Genomic DNA, 21,027 nt, shown 5'->3' with positions numbered 1-21,027 from the left:
TACAAAATGATAGCACAGATGAATATACTCTAATCTGATAATAAAGGTGGGGAAGAGTTTTAGAAAAAAATGTCAAAGAACCATCGGATCAGCTTTGTCAAAGTGCATCACTTTCAGGGCATGGACTGGAAACCTAATATATATTGTACTGAAATTACCTATTTGTACATTGCAGGAAGAGAGTTCTACACTCATGGAGCCCTGTCTCTTGAACTTTCATGCCATCAAGTTGCCTTTTAAACTTTCATAAACTGCCAGCATTCACTGCCTCATTGGTTGGTGTATTCCAACCATCCACCACCCTAACACTAAACCAGTACTTCTTAACATCCTTTTCAGCTGTGACTTGTGAAAAGAAATGAAAAACATGGCTAACTTTAGATCAGAAGGTCGAAAAAGTGTATGGAATTGAAAGAGGAAGACCAGCAAAGGAGATAGTGGTGGGTTATTCTTTTTTATTATTACCTTTTTGTGCATGTGGGGATAGAGCAGCTATGCTCACAGGGCTACACTTTTTTTTTCAGTGATATTCACATTTGCTTCCTCTGAATTTAGTTTGTTCTGCAAATTCATAACTATTTTGAAAAAAATCTTTCTTGACATCCTTCAATTTCTCGTGCTAAACTTCTAGGTGTGCCTTTTTATTCTTGACCTTTTATTATATTAAAGAACTATTTCATGTTAACGATGGCATAACCTCTTAGAAATATACATGTAAGTAACATGCCGTTCCTTTTTTTTTTTTTCCCTATGGGTTGGTTGGATTTGTGGGCTTCCCTTTTTTTTTCATAGATCATTTGAAACAATTTGGAAACCATTCTTGTTCTATTTCCTTGGATGTTCTCTAGCAACTTTAGGTGGTTCTTCTAATGAGACCAGACCATTGCAGTATGTTCCACCTTAGGGCAAATGCACATCACATATGTTCTCCCAAACATCTTGCTGTCCATAGGATTTTGAGTTTTTACATTGACCATAATGCAGTTTGCCTTCCTTGTGATCATTCTCACATGTAGTTCTAGTGACATGTTCAATGTTATGTCAACCTTTATGTCCCTCTCATAGCACAGCTTTGCATTTTTTCACTCTGATATGTTACTTAGGCTGATCACTTCCCAGTCTCAAGATTATTTTCTTTACCAATATTAAATTTCATAAGGTCTCAACAGTATTTTACAGCTCCTGTTGTCCCATACTTCTGTCATAATTTTTGCATCACATTTAAGTTGGAGTGTGCCTCATTTTGCAAATTATTAATATAGATTAGAAAAAGTAATGGCACTAGCACTAAACCCACAGAAAGCCCTCTTGTTCCCTTTCCTTGGCTTGAGAAGCCTCTTCCCCCAACATGTTTTTTGTTCCATCCATCTGGTAGCTGTGAGTCCATTTGAGCACCCTCCTCAGACCCCAGCTTGGATGTTTAGCTTCATTGTCTGTTATATGAGGGGGACAGTACCAAAGACTTCCAGCAGTTCAAGAACATACACTAAACATACTACTGAATCAATTTTGTCTCCCAGATTTACAAGAAAAGACTACAGAAACATTCAAAGGAAGATTAGACCCATGTTGAACATGATCCCAGGTTAAACTAAAGTAGATAATCATGCAAGAGAAATATCTAATGAAAAACTTTACATTATACTACTGGTAAGACAGGTGATGGGATGAGGAGAGGTGATCGAGAGAAACATCACTTTATTACATATAAGTGAAATGGTGAGCACAGCCTATCTTCATGGCAGAATCTTGTTATAGATACTTGTAGGTAGATAGATAGGTAGGTACACTTGGGTAGCCTGTGCCAGTCAAGTATTCTTCCTACTAACCTTCTCTAGTATCTTAAAGGTTATACTTATTAGAGATACTGGCATATAATTCAGGGCCACTTCTCTGTGATTTTTTTTTTTATATTTTGGTACTAGATTGGCTTTCTTCCATTCTGTTGGAACATTCCTTTCATTGAGGTAGAAGCTGTAGAAAGTCACCAATGGTTTAACTGGGATCTTTACACACTTTCTGAATACAGATGGTGAGATGCCATTTGGACCATGAGTTTTGTGCAGGTCTAACTCTGTCATGAGCATCCTCACTTTCATTGGATTTCTTACAATGTTTTTTAAGTTATCTTTTCCTTTCCTGGCTGGCAGTTGTGTGCTCCTGGGTCTTTGAATGTAAATGCACTCAAAAACTTTGTATTCACTTCCTCTCATGTGTGTCAGTTACTTTACCTTCAAATCTTCTTAATTTAGTGATTTAATTCTTTATCTTTAATTAATCTCCAGTTAATTTGTGAAGTAGTTTTGGATATTCTTAGTACCTTGTAGTTACATTTTCTTAATTCTTATACCACAGTTGTTCCCCTCTTCATGTCTAAATCTGTTCATTTCTAGCCTTCCTATATAGAATGTCAAATTAGCTTGTCTGTTGTGCTTCCATAGAGAGTCTCCATGTTCCCATGCTTTGTTACATCTTTTTCTTTCATTTTTTCATTTTTGTCCTCTCAATACCGGGAGTACCCAATATAAGGACAGTTTATGTTCCTGGACCTCGTTCATAAGACGGAAAATATAAAGAAATGATGGTAATTCGCATAGAATTAGACTAAATACATATAATGTACATATACATAAGGATAGTTTATGTTCCTGGACCTTGTTCATAAGATGGGAAATATAAACGATGGTAATTCGCATACAATTAAGAGTAAATACATATTCTATACATATCCATAAACATAAATGATATATGCAATTAGCTCCTGTAAATTTGTGAATTTTTCACTGATTTATTAAATAACAAAACCCTAAGAGCTCTCTCATTGGGGAAGCTTTCCATGAGGTATCTCAGTATTGCATTCTGAAGTAAATAAAATGTCATGTTAAGCTACATTTACTGAAAAAATTCCTATTCAAATAGTATTGCCAATTGTATGTTGTATGTTGGACAAGGATTTAAATAGTTTTTTGAAGCTCATTTTTAAGAAGGACTTTCATATGTTGGGGACTCCCAGTGAACTTTAGGATACACTGAACAAAAACTATCTGTACGTTATATACGACAGTATGACACAATGAGTGAAGGAATTTGACAACTGCTATAGGATCCTGCTCCACATTGGTAACCCTGCTTTCCTTATATTCCTCAAAGTGTATATAATACAGTATACAATGTAGAGTTTATTATTTTCAAACAGTTGTAATGTATCTTACTTATTTTTTGATGAGTAATTTCTACACAGACCAGCTGCCATAATGATTGAGAAATGTCTTGCTTATCAACCCTGCTGAGACAATATGAGTCATAGTGTTTAATTTTGAAATCAGTTGGACCCATCTGTGAAGATTATTTATCCCTTGAGTGTAAATACTTCTTTATATACCCTGGTCATTCATTTTAAATAACCTAATATAACATTGCTTTATACAGTGCACATGCCATGTAGGTTTGCCTCCCAGTGTTTCCATCAACAAGATGTTTAAGGCTTCAGTCTCTTCTTATGTATGCTTTCTACTATTATGGATCAGCTTTATGTCTTTAGGCTCATCTCCTTTAACTCGACAATCTATCTCAGATGATCACTTTTTCCAACTAGGGATCCATAGGCATTGTTTTCAATTTTAGTGCTACTGGGCATCTTCTTGATATGCATGCTAAAGAGACTTTTTGATATATCTGTACTGATGGGATGTCTGATCACTCCCTGGTGGAAGTGAGGGTGAAACTTTGTAGAGGCTGTAGGAAAAGAGAAAGTGATATAGGTGGGAAAAGGGAAAAGCCAATAGCCTCAACTCAAGGTGAGGTGCCTGAAGATAGGTAGAATGTCTGTTTATTGCCATTGTATAAAAGCAATAGGGACAATTGTGAAGGTTTGAATTACTGAGGTATAAGTTTGTCGAGTATATTTGGTAAGTTGTGTGGGAGAGTGATGGTTGAGAGAATGATGGCATGCACAGAGCATCAGATTTAGAAGGAACAGTATGGCTTCATGGATGGTACAGTATGTATATATCAGGTGTTAGCTTTGAAGAGAGTGTGTGAAAAATACTTTGAGATAGAGAAGGATTTGTATGTGGCATTTCAGATGCTCCTTAGAATGTATTGGAATATATGGCATGGGAGGCAAGCTGCTAAATGCAGTGAGGAGTTGCTATTGAGATAGCAAGGAATGTGAATGAGTAAGAAGAGAGAAGGGTGAAAGTAGATCAGCAGTAAGGGTATGTAATGAAGAGACGAAGCTAGGACAATCGCATGTTTACCAAATTGCCCTAGCCAATTTGTCCTATATTTCTCTCTTGTCTCTCCCCTGATGATGTGATTATTACACGAAAGTGCACTTGGGAACTTATTGTGTTTCATTTTCCCCATGGACTCATAGGAATATATATATATATATATATATATATATATATATATATATATATATATATATATATATATATATATATATATATATATATACATACGTCCACACACGCAAATATACATACCTACACAGCTTTCCATGGTTTACCCCAGACGCTTCACATGCCCTGATTCAATCCACTGACAGCACGTCAACCCCGGTATACCACATCGATCCAATTCACTCTATTCCTTGCCCTCCTTTCACCCTCCTGCATGTTCAGGCCCCGATCACACAAAATCTTTTTCACTCCATCTTTCCACCTCCAATTTGGTCTCCCACTTCTCGTTCCCTCCACCTCCGACACATATATCCTCTTGGTCAATCTTCCCTCACTCATTCTCTCCATGTGCCCAAACCATTTCAAAACACCCTCTTCTGCTCTCTCTCTTTTTATTTCCACACATCTCTCTTACCCTTACGTTACTTATTCGATCAAACCACCTCACACCACACATTGTCCTCAAACATCTCATTTCCAGCACATCCATCCTCCTGCGCACAACTCTATCCATAGCCCACGCCTCGCAACCATACAACATTGTTGGAACCACTATTCCTTCAAAAAGTGAACTCTATCATATGCCTTCTCCAGATCCATAAAATGCTACATACAAATCCATTTGCTTTTCTAAGTATTTCTCACATACATTCTTCAAAGCAAACACCTGATCCACACATCCTCTACCACTTCTGAAACCACACTGCTCTTCCCCAATCTGATGCTCTGTACATGCCTTCACCCTCTCAATCAATACCCTCCCATATAATTTACCAGGAATACTCAACAAACTTATACCTCTGTAATTTGAGCACTCACTCTTATCCCTCTTATCACCCTTATATATATTATCTATCTGTGCTAGTGAATGCGAGAGGCGAGTAGGAGTGAGGGATGGAACAATCATTACTTATTTGTTTTTTAGGTGTAGGTTTGTGACACGTGTTCTCAGTTTTTTTTTTTAGGATTTTTTTTAAGTAAACAGGTGTATAACAATATGCAGACCATAACTGATAATAACAATGATAATAAACAATACGCCAGCTTTCTGTCTAACCAGTCCTTGAATCAGGTATATATACTGGAGGGGCCAAACTAATATCTCATAAGATAAATTATCTAACTTTTCAAAGAGCAGTTCTTAAGTTGCAGACTATTTTGGTGCCAAGTCTTGTTAATTGTTGGCAGGCAAAGAACTTCAAGACTACAGAGACAGCCGCAGCTTCCAAGAAGTAGGGGGTCTCACTGGAGGAAAACCTTTCACATCTGAATTTCCATACTGCAATTCTGCACAAGTATAAACTGAATGGGGGTGAGCCCCTGATTTTCAAAGAGAGGAGCTTCAGTACCCCAGTGCTGCCGCCATTGGACTGTTGATCAGCTGTCGTCTTTGCTTGTGTTTTACCAGTGTAGTTTGATATTTAGCTGTTGCTGTGAAGCATAGTTAAAAAAAAAAAAAAAAGGAAATGCCGTAATCTAGTATTGCTGTTGATCGATACTGTAATGTGCCATGTCAAGGTGGCTTCAAGGTGAAGAAGGCAGGGGGGCTGAGCGAAACCGCGTTTCTATCAAAGACTATAAACGAAAGATAAGAAAGTGGCTGCCTTAACCAAAGTGTCATAGTCTTTGGCTTCCATAATTGGCGACAAGCTATTTTGTATCGTTCCAACAATACAGATTCGCACCTTAATCCAGTGCATCATGACGTATTTTTAAGAAATATATGATTTCCTCCTACAATAGCAACAAATAATACAAATATAATGAAAATAAAATTTCCATATAAACTGAAATGTTAGTGATTACAGATAACGTTTACCACTGTATATCTGTTGGTGAGTCAACCAGCTTCCTTGCTCGGCTGCAAGATTAAATTTAACTGGTCCATGACGTGTTTGGCTCGACACCTTTGTGTAGTAAAGGTAAGTCAGGAAGAATTCAAGAATTTATGGCGGAAATCTGTTTATGTAGAGGACAATCAACGTTTTCCACCTATCTTGAGGTACATCGTTTAAGGATTACTAATTCAGAAATATTAAATGTTCTGAGTGCTCTGTGTACCAGCTAGTTTACATTGGCAGTGTGTGTGGAGTTAGACCTTTCAATAGAAACAATATCAGTGGCTCTGATACAATAAACTGAGAACTCTGTTGATTTTCAAAGAAACTGGATACACATTTCGGTGCTAGATCATTCAACACGACAGGGCATTGCCCATGAAGGAATAAATGGGGATAAATATCGTAGACTATGGAAAAACGGTTAAAGATAACATCGAAATAAACTTGGGAACATTCTTGTATTAGCTTTGTAACAATCTTGATTTTGCGGTTTTTTTTCTTTCATAAACACCGGTCAAGATTAGTAAATGATCATGAAATGCTTTCCAATGATAGTTATGTGCGTGATGTCGCCTAAGATTATAAATTTATTGTCGGTGGTTGTCGCTAGTTAAGCTGTTCCAAAATTGCTTGTTTTATGCAGGAGGGGAATAGCTAAATCTTACAAGGATAATTCCCCTCATAGTTGGGCAGGGTCTTAAAGCAGAGGACAAATGTTGGTTAAAACGCAAAACATTAATTTTTTTAACCACCGTGATTCTTTTTTATCCTCCTTTTAAAGGCATTTGACAGTTCCACACCAAAGATGTATCCTTAACCTGGAGACAGTAAGTATAAGGTAATATATCCCACAGTTTCCATGTGATAGGTTGCAAAAGCATTATGGTGTACCCCAAGGACCTGATGTAGAACCCATTCTCTTTCATATATATTAACGACTTGGTCTAATGCCTTATAATCAGAAGCAAACATAATTCCTGATGTTTCTAAGTGAAGTGGAAGAACGGGTTAAATGGATGGTATTTTTAGTTATAATCGTACATCCAAGCACTGTGGCATATCCAAAGTTCCTTAAAACTTCTTGGAGTAGTGGATTTGGTGTTAAACCATCTGCACTTGGAACTAAAGTTACAGTAAACTCGTAAATATTACTAGAATCAATATTAATTTTTAAAGAAATATATGTCACTGTACCTGACTTTATTAGTGCACATTACTGAATAACCGGTCTATCGCTGAAAACCAATTAATCAAAGGTACTGTGCAGCATAGAGCCACTTAGGTAAATGCAGCACATAACAACAAAGCTAATCGAGCTAACATGGCGATGAGGACATACAGAGCTTTAGACGAGCTCTGGACATGCAAGATACTTCCAAACTAGAGGAAAAGAGGAAATATGGTTAAGCTACTGGTTAAACAAAAAGACCGCTCATATTTATGTAAAAGTCTAGTTCAGCTCCGCATCATTCTTAGCGTTAGATATGAAATTATTTTGTTTCGTAACGCCATTGAAGGATAATAAGATACAGTAACAATTGCCGAGAATGAATTGGAGCTTCATATTGAATTATAAAACAAACATAGCAAAAATCAGTGGCTAATACCTAAGTGGGTATAACGCTTGTAAAAATTAAACAGAACTTCTAAATTCCTTGCTTGATAGTTGAGACGACTGTAGAAATATGCAGTACCGATATGATATTCATCTGTGGCTGGGGATCCGCTGTGGCTATTTTATGTTTGGTGAGATACGTCGCCATTTGCCCGGTGTTCAGTATATTTCGACCAGAATATTGCAATTGCAGCACTTAATGTTGTCCAGTAAAATAGATTAATTCCTTTCCGCGGGTATTTTTGTGATCTCAGCGAACTATATAAAGGATTTGAAACATAAGTAACCATTTTCCATGCCAAGAATCTATGCGGATCTACATTAGACTCTAACCCAAAGTTCTTGAAGAGAAAAACATGGTATCAGCATTTGTCTTTATCAAATTTATCGGCTAAGTTAGGTAAGGTTAGGTTTGGGTACAAATGAAATTATTCTAACATACCAGGCGAGAACGGTTTTTTTTTTTCTTTCTTTCTTTTTTAGGGGAGAGGGATGGACATTGATTTGCACCTACAATTTCAGGGGTGACTTTGCTACTAACAGAACTAGCGAACTGGAATTTCTTGTTTGCCATGATAACAGTTACCCAGTTGGAGAGTGTAGGCTCAGTTGGAATATTAGGTCAGGGAACATGAACCCAATTGGAGTGCTGTCTCAGAAAGCATAGATCCATTTGGAATAGTATCTCAGAGGATAGACTCAGTTGGAATACTGTCTCAAGAGAGGTAGACCCAATAAGAATACTGCTTTAGAGAATGTAGTATTAACATTAAGACCTGCCATGTGAGGTACTGAAGTATATATATCTTAGCTAAGTGCAATACAGACATATGTCTTGGAGGTAGGATCAATGAATTTCGGTTTAAACCCCACATATGATTACTATGCAAGCCTAATTTGGTCAATACACCTAATTTTAACTGGTAATTATTTTAGTATTTTTACCTGTGTGGGACCAGTAGCTTTGGATATTTAGTTATTTGGTGTGCAGTGGTATTATAGAGTTTACAAAGTAGAAAAACAGGTGGAATGTGATATGGATCTTTTATATATATATATATATATATATATATATATATATATATATATATATATATATATATATATATATATATATATATATATGATCTGAAGCCTGTCTACAAAAACAGCTCTTTACATTTCTTATGAAGATAATTTTATATTATAATTTTATATTTCATAGCCACTGTTGGAAGCTGTACAATACAGGATTCTGGTAAAGTGGTATTATTCTTGGTTTCAGACTTCCAGCCCTTGATTAGAATGTTTGGTTTGGTTAGATTTTTCTGAAGGTTTTTCATGTCATTTCTATTACAAATCACTACTTTGTGTGATTTCTCTCAGCCAAAACCCCATTTCTCATTGAGGGTCCCACATTATCAGTGGATGAAGGGGGGAATATATCAAAACGTAGTGGTTTGCTTTAGAAGTGTTGGTCAGATTCATGCAAAACATATAAAAAAATATATTACTAAAACAATTTGTACTCCAAAATGAGTGGATGTCTGAAATGGTAATTTTACTGGAAGTTAATATATTTCATTCTAAATGTTTCCTAAATTATTTTGTAAGCTAGTAATTAGCATGGAAGCAGGTTGTGCCTAAGGATTAGATGAAACCTATTATTGTTACTTTATTCGAAGGAAAAGGTGCTTAGGATGAATGTCGCAACTATAGGGGAATAAGTCTGTTAAGTATATCAGGAAAAGTGTATGCAAGGGTGTTGATTAATAGTGATGGTAGTGATTGAATGCAGAATAAGTGAGGGTCAAGGGGATTTTGGGAAGGTAGGGGATGTGTGGATCAGATTTTTGCAGAGAGGACTCTGGAAAAGTATCTACGCAAAAAGTGAGATGTATGCAGCTTTTGTGGATGTCGAGAAAGCATATGATTGAGCTGAGTCGAATGCTTCATGGGATGTGTTAAGGATATTTGGGGTAGAGGAACAATTGATGAATAGTTTGAAAGGCCTCCTGTGGAGGAGCAAGTGCATGTGAAGAGTGATTGGAGATTTAAAAGTTTCTTTATACATGTGGGTGTGAGGCAGAGCTGTGTAATATCACTGTGGTTTGGTTGGGTTTCAAGATGAATGCAAAATTAGGGAAAAAGGGGTGCAGAATGGAGTGTGGTGGTGAGGTATGGTGGCATCCCTTTGATTTACTTATGAAGTGCTTCTGAATTCTCTCTGAATTTGTTTCCATTTGCTTCACTGGTAACCATACAAGACAGTAGTATTCAAATTTGCATCCAGTATACATTAAACATTTTCATTAATAGAATTTTAACTCATGTAGTGAAAGTTCTCATAATTATACTGTTCATCACTTGGCTCAGTATTATCTTAATATGTTAAATGAATTCTAGTTTCTTATGATTATGCCCATTTTTTGATTTTTTTTTTTCAATTTTTATCACTTCTGTGTTGGACCTCTATGTGGTATACCACCAATGTATTCTTATTTTTCAGAAACTTACTTGCATAAATTTATCTTTGTTAAACTCCATTAAATTCATTTCCGCTATTTGTCGATTGTGTTTGACTTGTTGCATCTCTTTTTGATCATTTTCTGATTCAGTAATTTTGCTTATTCTAGTTTCATCAGTAGAGCTCCTTACTCTTCTTTTCTTTACTTTGCTGTTGATATCTGATATTATGATTAAGAGTAGTGAGGCTAATACGATTACCTGTGATACCTCTGACAAGGCATCTTCTTGCTCAAACATGGTTCCATTTGCTACCACATAGAACTTTCTTTCAGTCTTAAACTATTTGATCTATGTTCCTTTAATGAAGGTAATTTTGTGCAAATAAGATATGGAAAAGTAAGGATATATCTTAGTCCCTAAATGTTCTGTTTAACAGTTTTCTCCATTAAAATTCTAGAGTTTATTTTGTCAAATGTTTCTGCAGTCAAAAAAATTGTGTCCATTTTCTTCCAGTAAACTTTCAGGTATATTACTGTATTGATCTAAGAACTGGGTTTGTTTACTTTTTCCTGGTAGAGATCCCTGTTGGTCTTCATTTATGTCACTGTTCTAGATTAACTGGTTTGGTGTATGTTCTTTTATCACTCTTTCAAACTCATATTACATGCAAAGTCAAGCAGCTGGTTTGTATTTTTTAGGTATTCGCTTAGGTCATCCTTTGTATTTTGGTGTTACATATGCAAGTTTGTGAGTATCTGCTGTGAACTGAGATCATTTTAAGAATGCATCAACAAGAATTTCCTAGACTTTTTGGTGGACTTTCATAGAGATTCAACAGAATCCTTGGCAAGGAGAGCCCCAAATTCCTCTCCATTGGCCTGGTGGCTTTCATTCTGTTAAGGGTCATTAATGTAAAAGGAACTTATCATGTTTTTCTCAATAACTATGACCTGGCACATTTCAGAAGACAGGTCTTTCACTTCCTCCAAAACTTGTAAATACTTTCCCATATCTTTCCTTCTCTGATTCATAATCCTCTCTGTATTTCAGTTAAGACCCAGGCTTGATGTGGACTTTTGTCTGTGACTGGAGCCTTCAAAAGAAAGTCAATGGTTTTCATCTAAAACATACTGAATCAGACTGTACAAATTTACTTTTGGATGGAGATAATTGTGGCTGTCTATCACTTGATGAACAGAGTTACTTGCAAATCCCTTCTTCTCTTAGAATTGAAAAAAGAACATTGTCCAAAAGCCTTATTTTCCCAAGCTTATTTCCATGACTGTACAAGGTCCATGCAGATGCAGTGTTGAGATCAAGTACAATACCAACATTATTGTCTGTAGGTACTGATGCTTTCAAGTTGGATACTTTCTTTAGAAGTGGCATCTCAGGCGCATCTTCTTGCTTCAAAGGCATGGCGAACCTTATTATGATTATTGTAATTGGATGTTATTTCTTCTTCCAATAATCATCTAGAAAACTCTCTTCACAAACTATTTGGTCAGTTGAAGTTCAGTAACCTCAGTACTCCTAGGTGGAACAAACACCCTTAGTACCAGAAACTCCATATGTATGTCATACCCTTGACTGATACCTGTTTTTTTTAGGTACCTTCAGCCTTTTTTTGGGAACCTGACCATTATGTAATGTTTTTTCCTCAAATGCTGTCATGTAGAAGTTCAGAGAATGCCTAATAGATGACTTTCTTTCTACATTTGTCCCTCAACTCAAGTCTCTAGCTTTCAATCCTTCCTAGAAGAATATGATTGCTCATACATAATAGAAGTCTTATGGTGGAGTTCTTCTCTTGTGTTTTTCATTACAGGAATAAGACTAGTAATATCTCACCTCTTTTAAGAGTACTGTAAAGGAACACCTTTAACTGGGTTTTGGTATTAATCTGTTGGGCCCTTTTTAGGGTTAACTTCTCTTTAGGGAGACTTATTTTGTCATTACCACAGACTAAGTAGAATCTTTCAAAGGTCTTAGACATTTTAGTCTAAAAGTGTTTCTGGCATTAGCTTCTCAGTGTGTGGCACTCCTTATGTAGGCTAGCAGTTAGCTCCTCAGTCTCCTTATGTAGGCTATTTTCCCTGTTGCACTTCTTTTCCTTAAGATATAAACAATTCATAGAGTCTGTAATGTGTAAGTTTGTTGAGTCTATGAATAACCCTGCTATCATCAGTTCTTGACAGGCTTTTTTAAAAGATCAGCACTTTCGGTAATAAAATCTCAGGTAGTGATATTTGTGTGATGTGCACACAAAAATAGTGTAATTTTGTATGATAACCTTTGGCTTAAGAAGAAGCCAAACTGTATATTCTTGGTTGAATATGAAACCATGAAGATTGTAAATATCCCTTATGTTATCACCTCTTATAAGACTTCTAGAGATTAGCCTTTTTTCCAAGGAAAATCCTTTAGTCTTTCGGAAATCAGAGGTATTTGAGGGGAGCATTTATTTATTTGCCATGGAATATGTAAAGTACTTTTTGGTGGGGAATATTTGTACATGCCTTAGGAAAGTCGTGCCTTTTGGTGAGGAATATCTGCACTTGCAGTTAGAGTCATCTCTGGCATAACCTGGTCTTTACACTATAACCCCTGGAGTGAGAAAAGTGATCTTTACTTTCACTTTTCTTAAAAGCTTTTCACTGGAGGAAATCAACAGAATGGGAGAGTGTGTGAAAGGAGAAAGCTGAGTGATTGTGAATATAAACAAGGTTGTTGGCCCTGAACTTGCAGGAGGGTGAAAGGCGTGCATGGGATAGAGTGAATTGGAACGGTGTAGCATCCTGGGGTTGATGTGCTATCAGTGGACTGAACTAGGGCATATGAAGCATCTGGGTTAAACCTTAGAAAGTTCTGTGGAGCCTAGTTGTGGAAGGGAAGCTATGGTTTTGATTCATTACATTTGACAGCTAGAGAATGGATGAGAGTGGATGTGGCCTTTCTTCTGTTCCTGTTGCTACCTTGCTGGCACAGGAAACCATGATGAGGCATGATTTTTTATTAATATAGGTTAGTTTTCTTGACCTAATTTTGACTTTGCACCAGAATCTTTTGTGAAACTGCCAACCCTGAGTTTTTGTTTTATTATTTTTTTTATACATTTATTTCAGATTGCTGATGGACTCTCAAGGTGACCCAAGACCTTTTTAATATTACACAATAGTACTATCAATCCCAGCTAGCAACACCAGTTGAAAAAAATTCTAAGTTGTTTGTATAAAAGATTACCGAGTCTTGTGAAAAAAAGAATTACAGGTCAGTAAGGGAATAACCATGGATAAAACATCAGGAAACACAAAAATCAAAGATGCTGTGACTCTTCATGCTGAGGCTCAGGACATGGATGATGGAGAATGGATTATATATGATGTGAACTGTTCTGAAACCTTTAGCACTTGGCTGGAAAAATATTCACCTTCAAAAGTGTACAGGTATTATGGGTTACAGTTTTCTTTTTCCATCCTCAGAGATCAGTCCATAAACTTTTTATAAGATATATATATATATATATATATATATATATATATATATATATATATATATATATATATATATATACGTATGTAAGTAGGAGAGGTGGCCAGAGAGCATTATTGGATTACATGTTAATTGGTAGGCGTGCAAAAGAGAGACTTTTGGATGTAAATGTGCTGAGAGGTGCAACTGGAGGAATGTCTGATCATTATCTTGTGGAGGCGAAGGCGAAGATTTGTAGAGGTTTTCAGAAAAGAAGAATGTTGGGGTGAAGAGAGTGGTGAGAGTAAGTGAGCTTGGGAAGGAGACTTGTGTGAGGAAGTACCAGGAGAGACTGAGTTCAGAATGGAAAAAGGTGAGAACAGAGGAGGTAAGGGGAGTGGGGGAGGAATGCGATGTATTTAGGGAAGCAGTGATGGCTTGCGCAAAAGATGCTTGTGGCATGAGAAGCATGGGAGGTGGGCAGATTAGAAAGGGTATTGAGTGGTGGGATGAAGAAGTTAGATTATTAGTGAAAGAGAAGAGAGAGGCATTTGGACAATTTTTGCAGGGAAATAATGCAAATGAGTGGGAAATGTATAAAAGAAAGAGGCAGGAGGTCAAGAGAAAGGTGCAAGAGGTGAAAAAAAGGGCAAATAAGAGTTGGGTGAGAGAGTATCATTAAATTTTAGGGAGAATAAAAAGATGTTCTGGAAGGAGGTAAATAAAGTGCATAAGACAAGGGAACAAATGGGAACTTCAGTGAAGGGGGCTAATGGGGAGGTGATAACAAGTAGTGGTGATGTGAGGAGATGGAGTGAGTATTTTGAAGGTTTGTTGAATGTGTTTGATGATAGAGTGGCAGATATAGGGTGTTTTGGTCGAGGTGTTGTGCAAAGTGAGACGGTTAGGGAAAATGATTTGGCAAACAGAGAAGAGGTAGTAAAAGCTTTGCGGAAGATGAAAGCCGGCAAGGCAGCGGGTTTGGATGATATTGCAGTGGAATTTATTAAAAAAGGGGGTGACTGTATTGTTGACTGGTTGGTAAGGTTATTTAATGTATGTATGATTCATGGTGAGGTGCCTGAGGATTGGCAGAATGCTTGCATAGTGCTATTGTACAAAGGCAAAGGGGACAAAGGTGAGTGCTCCAATTACAGAGGAATAAGTTTGTTGAGTATTCCTGGGAAATTATATGGGAGGGTATTGATTGAGAGGGTGAAGGCATGTACAGAGCATCAGATTGGGGAAGAGCAGTGTGGTTTCAGTAGTGGTAGAGGATGTGTGGATTAGGTGTTTGCTTTGAAGAATGTATGTGAGAAATACTTAGAAAAGCAAATGGATTTGTATGTAGCATTTACGGATCTGGAGAAGGCATATGACAGAGTTGATAGTGATGCTCTGTGGAAGGTATTAAGACGATATGGTTTGGGAGGCAAGTTGTTAGAAGCAGTGAAACCTTTTATCGAGGATATAACGCATGTGTACTTGTAGGAAGAGAGGAAAGTGATTGGTTCTCAGTGAATGTTGGTTTGCGGCAGGGGTGCATGATGTCTCCATGGTTGCTTAATTTGTTAATGAATGGGGTTGTTAGGGAGGTGAATGCAAGAGTTTTGGAAAGAGGGGTAAGTATGCAGTCTGTTGTGGATGAGAGAGCTTGGGAAGTGAGTCAGTTGTTGTTCGCTGATGATACAGCGCTGGTGCTGATTCATGTGAGAAACTGCAGAAGTTGGTGACTGAGTTTGGTAAAGTGTGTGAAAGAAGAAAGCTGAGAGTAAATGTGAAAAAGAGCAAGGTTATTAGGTACAGTAGGGTTGAGGGACAAGTCAATTGGGAGATAAGTTTGAATGGAGAAAAACTAGAGGAAGTGAAGTATTTTAGATATCTGAGAGTGGATTTGGCAGTGGATGGAACCTTGGAAGCAGAAATCATAGGGTGGGGGAGGAGGCGAAAGTTCTGGGAGCGTTGAAAAATGTGTGGAAGTTGGGAACGTTATCTTGGAAAGCAAAAATGGTTATGTTTGAGGGAATAGTGGTTCCAACAATGTTATATGGTTGCAAGGTGTGGGCTATGGATAGAATTGTGTGGAGGGGGGTGGATGTGCTAGAAATGAGATGTTTGAGGACAATATGTGGTGTGAGGTGGTTTGATCAAGTAAGTAATGAAAGGGTAAGAGAGATGTGTGGTGGTAAAAAGAGTGTGGTTGAGAGAGCAGAAGAGGATGTTTTGAAATGGTTTGGTCACATGGAGAGAATGAGTGAGGAAAGATTGACAGTGAGGATATATGTGTCTCTAGAGGTGGAGGGAACAAGGAGAAGTGGGAGACCAAATTGGAGGTGGAAAGATGGAGTGAAAAAGATTTTGAGTGATCGGGGCCTGAACATGCAGGAGGGTGAAAGGCATGCAAGGAATAGAGTGAATTGGAACGATGTGGTATACCTGGGGTCGACGTGCTGTCAATGGATTGAACCAGGGCATGTGAAGCGTCTGGGGTAAACCATGGAAAGTTCTGTGGGGCCTAGATGTGGAAAAGGAGCTGTGGTTTCGGTGCATTATACATGACAGCTAGAGACTGAGTGTGAATGAATGTGGCCTTTGTTGTCTTTTCCTTGTGCTACCTTGTGCACATGCGGGGGGAGGGGGTTGGTATTTCAGTATGTGGCGGGGTGGCGACGGGAATGAATAAGGGCAGACAGTGTGAATTATTTACATGTGTATATATGAATATGTCTCTGTGTGTATATACATGTATACGTTGAGATGTATAGGTATGTATATGTGCGTGTGTAGTCATGTATGTATATACATGTGTATGTGGGTGGGTTAGGCCATTCTTTCGTCTGTTTCCTTGCACTACCTCACTAACGCAGGAGACCAACATATCAACATATAGATATACATACACATACACAGACATATACATATATACACATTGCTTTCATCCATTACTTTCGCTACCCCACCACACATACACAGACATATACATATATACACATGTACATATTCGTACTTGCTTGCCTTCATCCATTACTTTCGCTACCCCACCACACCAGTTGCTCAAAATCTTTTTCAGTCCATCCTTTTTTATTTCATTTATTAATTTTTTGTTTTTGTTTTTGTTGAAGGCTCCAGTCATGGACATATTCCACATCAAGGCTGGGCCTTAATTGAAATATAGAGATAATTATGAAAGAGTAAAATAAAAGACAAGGGATAAGTAATTACAAATTTTGGAGGAAGTGAAAAACCTATCTTAATAATGTGCCAGGTCATAGTTTTAGGGAAAGACATGACAAGTGAGAGTTCCAAAGCTTTGATATGTAGGGAAGGAAGCAGTGATCAAAACAGCCCACCCTTAAGTTGCTGATGGCCACACAGTAATCATGTGATACAGCAGCTTGCCAAGTATTGCGTTGTTGAGATAGTGGTCAGGGCATACAAGCAGCCAGCTGTCAGGAGCAAAAACCAGTGTAATACCAATAGAAAAGGGAAAGTGAACCAATATAGCAGCTTAGGACAAGAGAGTCAAGTTTGGAAGTTAGCCTGGGACAGTTTACTTAGCCTGGGACAGTTTATAAGTCAGACTGCTTTCAGCTCAGCTCTGTCAGGTGAGGATACAGAGACAGAACCACCCCAGATGTGAGAGCAGCACTCCATACAAGGACAAATCAATCCTTTGTAAAAACAGAACAACTGTTTGGGAGGAAAGAAGTTTTGACATCTAAACAGGACACCCAGTTTCTTAGAGGCAGACTTAGCTATTTCTGTAATGTGAGGTTTCCAAGAAAGAGTGGATATTAAAGTAATACCAAGTATGTTCATTGAGTCTAGGTGGAATAACAGAACCATCAAAGGAGAGACAAGAGTTACAAGGAGTTTTTGATAGAGAGATGGGTAGAAACTGAGTCTTGGAGGCATTAAACTTAACAAGATTTTATCCACCCCACAGGTATCCTGTCCAAGTCCGAGTCTGTTGAGGAAGCTGTCAGGACAAGATGCAGATTGAGTGAGAGAAGAAGGAGCAAAATGGAAGGATGTGGATGAATGCAGCATTGAGTCGTCTGTATATGAGTGCATTTGATTATTTTTGGAGGAGAGGAAATTGTTGAGAAAAGGGAGAAAAAGTGTAGGGGACAAGACAGGACCTTAAGGGACACAGCTGTTGATGGATAAAGAGGGGAAGGCTGAACCATCAACAGCCACAGAGATAGATTGGCCAGAGAGGAAGCTAGATATGAAGGAGCATAGTGAGGGAGGGAAGCCAAAAGAGAGGAGCTTAGAGATGGGACCCTGATGCCACTTCCTCTCAAAAGCTTTGGATATATGAAGGGCATCTCCACAAGATATGTCAAGGGCAACTACACAAGATTCCCCAGAATCTTTCAGGGATGATGACCAGACATTAGTAAGATGGGAAAGAATACATCACCAGTGGATCTCGCCTTACAGAAGCCATACTGGTGATGAGAGAAAACCGTGAGTTTCAAGGTGTCTGAGGATATGGGAGTTGAGGAGGTATTCAAAGACTTTGGAAATGGTAGATTTCAAAGCAGTAAGATGATAGAAGGCTCAGAACAGTCACCCTTCTTAGGGATGGGATGTATCAATGCATGCTTTCATGGAGAAGGATAAGTTTTGATTTTTAAACAGAATTGGTACAGATGAACAAGTACAGGTGCAAGTTCAAAGGCACACTCTTTCAGTATATGGGGATGGATGCCATAAGGACCAAAAGCCTTACATGTGTCCACAGAGGGAAGTGCGTTTTGGACGCTGAAAAGAGATTATGACTAGAGGCATAGGATTAGTAAGAGGAGCATCAGGGGGTGAAGGAATGTTAATGTCATCCAAGGAAGAGTTAGAGGAGAAACGGGAACCAAAGAGAGTTGCTCTATCTGTGGGAGAGATAGTTATCATACTGTCAGATCTGAGAAGTGAACGAAAGGTAGAGAGAGTGACACGTTGGCAGGGATGCCCTTAGCTAAAGACCAGAAAAACCTATCACTCGATGACAAGGAGAGGGTATTGCACTTTTGAATAAAGTAATGCTTTGCCTCATGGATAATGTTCTCATGTAAGGACCATCATTCTCCAGTGATTTGTAAAATGTTTTCCTTTTTTTAGAAGAGCTAATTTCTTTCTTTTTTGCTCATGTATTTGTTTCATAAATTTTTTCTTGAATTTCTAAATCTTTTGGGGTTTGCTTTATTAATCCATTCACTGCTTCTGTTATGTGTACATCATGGTTCTTGCTTTTCTGGCCACTGCGTTTGGGGATGTAAACTAAAATTCTTAAATTGTCAACTCCTTAAGGCAAAGTATGTTGCCATTAATGCTTGTCGTGGCATCCTATGTATTGTTACTAGACTCTGTATCCTAAATTTATTTTATATGCTGATCAGTATGTTAGGAGACTTCAAGAAGGTCCTCTTCTTATGTGAAGCTGTAATGATATACAAAATAGTAGATAATAGTAATGAAAACCTTTACCTATCATATTTGTTTGAGACAAAAATGCAACTTATAATACCACACCTCTGCTTATGCTTCCATTACTTCTGTTGTACACCATACACCTGGCAGTGGAAAAGCAGAAGTTAAAAGGCACATGATACATTTAAAGTGTTTTACCACACACTACAGGGAGGCAGGCTTCAGACAAAACCAGCATCTCACCAGGAATTTCAAGATTACTTGGGGTTTAGAGAAGATCTTTACCCCTTTTAGTATATTTCAGACATGCTTCAAACAGCTTGTAGTTCTCATTTATGTTAAATCAAAGATTCTAATGTGCACCTAACTTATTTCCAGTGATGATGGGATTGGCTGGATTGCAGTAGAAGGTCATACTCGTAGAGATCACAAGAAAGAACATGTGGCATTGTTGGATGAGCTTCTAGAGGCATGGGATACCTTGAAAGAATCTGGAAGACCCATTAAATTACAGACTATATCTGATCTAGCAAAAACATATTTTGTGACAACTGGAAAATGGCTATTTTATGTTGAATCAGGTGCAAAAGTTGATTATCTCTGGAGATTGGTGGCCACTGGAGTTGTGGAAGGTCAGCTCCCATCAATATCTGCCAAAGTCAGTCCATATAAAGAGAATACTGATGGAAAGCATGTAATATGTATTTATAACAATGACTTCACTAACGAAGAAGATGTATATCTTTTGGAAAGCGCCATACGAAAAATTGGCATTAAATGTAAAATGTATTACAAACCAGATGTATTCACACTGATTGGTGTGTATAGTAGAAATGAATGGGGCCTTCGTCCAAGCATATACCAGAGCACATTTGAGATAACTTCCAGGCAGTCCACAATAAGTAAAAGTTCACAGTAACTAAAACATATATTTTTGCAGAACCCTTCTACTCTAAGCAACTGAACATGATAGGTTTCTTCCTGTCAAGCTGTTCTGTTTGATAGGTCCTTAATTATGCATCCAAAGAATTTCATTAATTAAATTTGATATATTTCATTAATTAATTTTCTTATATCTATGTATTATTCTTTTCATACTTGATTTCTTTTCCTGTAATAGTGTGGTAGCATCAGGAACATATGAACAGCAGCTGTACTTGCACACACAGATTATGTAGCCATCATGTATTGATACACAAAAGCCAGAGCTTACCATCTACAGCCAAGCCTCACAACTTACTCTGTGTTTTACCTTGACTGCTTCTTATGCCTTGGTTGATCTCTTTGACAGAACTTCATCCTCTTTATATCATATCCATCAAACACTTCAATTCAGCCCATGACACTGACCCACCTAAATGTTCAGACCCCAGTACCTGAAAGCTTCTTTTACTGCGTTCTTCCTTTGTAATTAGGATTTCTTCTCTCATCCTCATCATATGTTAACCATTTCAGCATGACCTGGTCAGCTCTTTCAGTTATACTTTGTTCACTATCATACCTCTATCACAATGTCATTCCTTACATGATCAGCCCACTTACTATGTCCACAAAAAATTTGGTCCATCTCCCAACACATTCTCAAAGGTAAAGTCACACCATTTTAGAACTTTTTTTCCTCACTCCTTTGGCCTTGATTACCATCTGCAGACATTTGAGCCTGGAACTGGCAAGGTTCCTGATGTATTCTAGATCCATGTTTTGGGTTCATAAGTTCTTGATCTCCTTAATGAGGTGAAGTACTGATGAGGTGCATTCTGAGGGCCCAGTGCACGTAGAAATCTCACGTGTGCCCACATTTCTTGCTTCTAGGCAA

At 37.8% G+C, this 21,027-nt stretch overlaps 1 protein-coding gene across 9 annotated transcripts; it reads left to right on the top strand.

The window, feature by feature from the left end:
- The first annotated feature begins 5,942 nt into the window (after positions 1-5,942).
- Positions 5,943-20,136, top strand: LOC139765398 (UPF0696 protein C11orf68 homolog). Of its 9 annotated transcripts, none has more exons than XM_071692760.1 (3): positions 5,943-6,328; positions 13,436-13,756; positions 19,590-20,136. In XM_071692760.1, exons 2-3 carry the CDS (start codon positions 13,599-13,601, stop codon positions 20,128-20,130), a joined length of 699 nt encoding a protein of 232 aa, XP_071548861.1. In that variant the 5' UTR covers positions 5,943-6,328; positions 13,436-13,598; the 3' UTR covers positions 20,131-20,136. The 9 variants fall into 9 exon arrangements, 8 of the variants coding, with proteins under 8 accessions (XP_071548861.1, XP_071548884.1, XP_071548916.1 ...); XM_071692783.1 differs by having other exon boundaries at positions 6,295-6,408; XM_071692815.1 differs by lacking the exon at positions 5,943-6,328 and adding an exon at positions 7,065-7,085.
- The last annotated feature ends 891 nt before the right edge of the window (positions 20,137-21,027 follow it).

Source organism: Panulirus ornatus, chromosome 4 (genome assembly GCF_036320965.1).
Source record: "Panulirus ornatus isolate Po-2019 chromosome 4, ASM3632096v1, whole genome shotgun sequence".
Lineage (NCBI taxonomy): Eukaryota > Metazoa > Arthropoda > Malacostraca > Decapoda > Palinuridae > Panulirus > Panulirus ornatus.
Note: the sequence above shows the minus strand (reverse complement) of the source record. Positions and strands in the feature narration are given on the sequence as shown.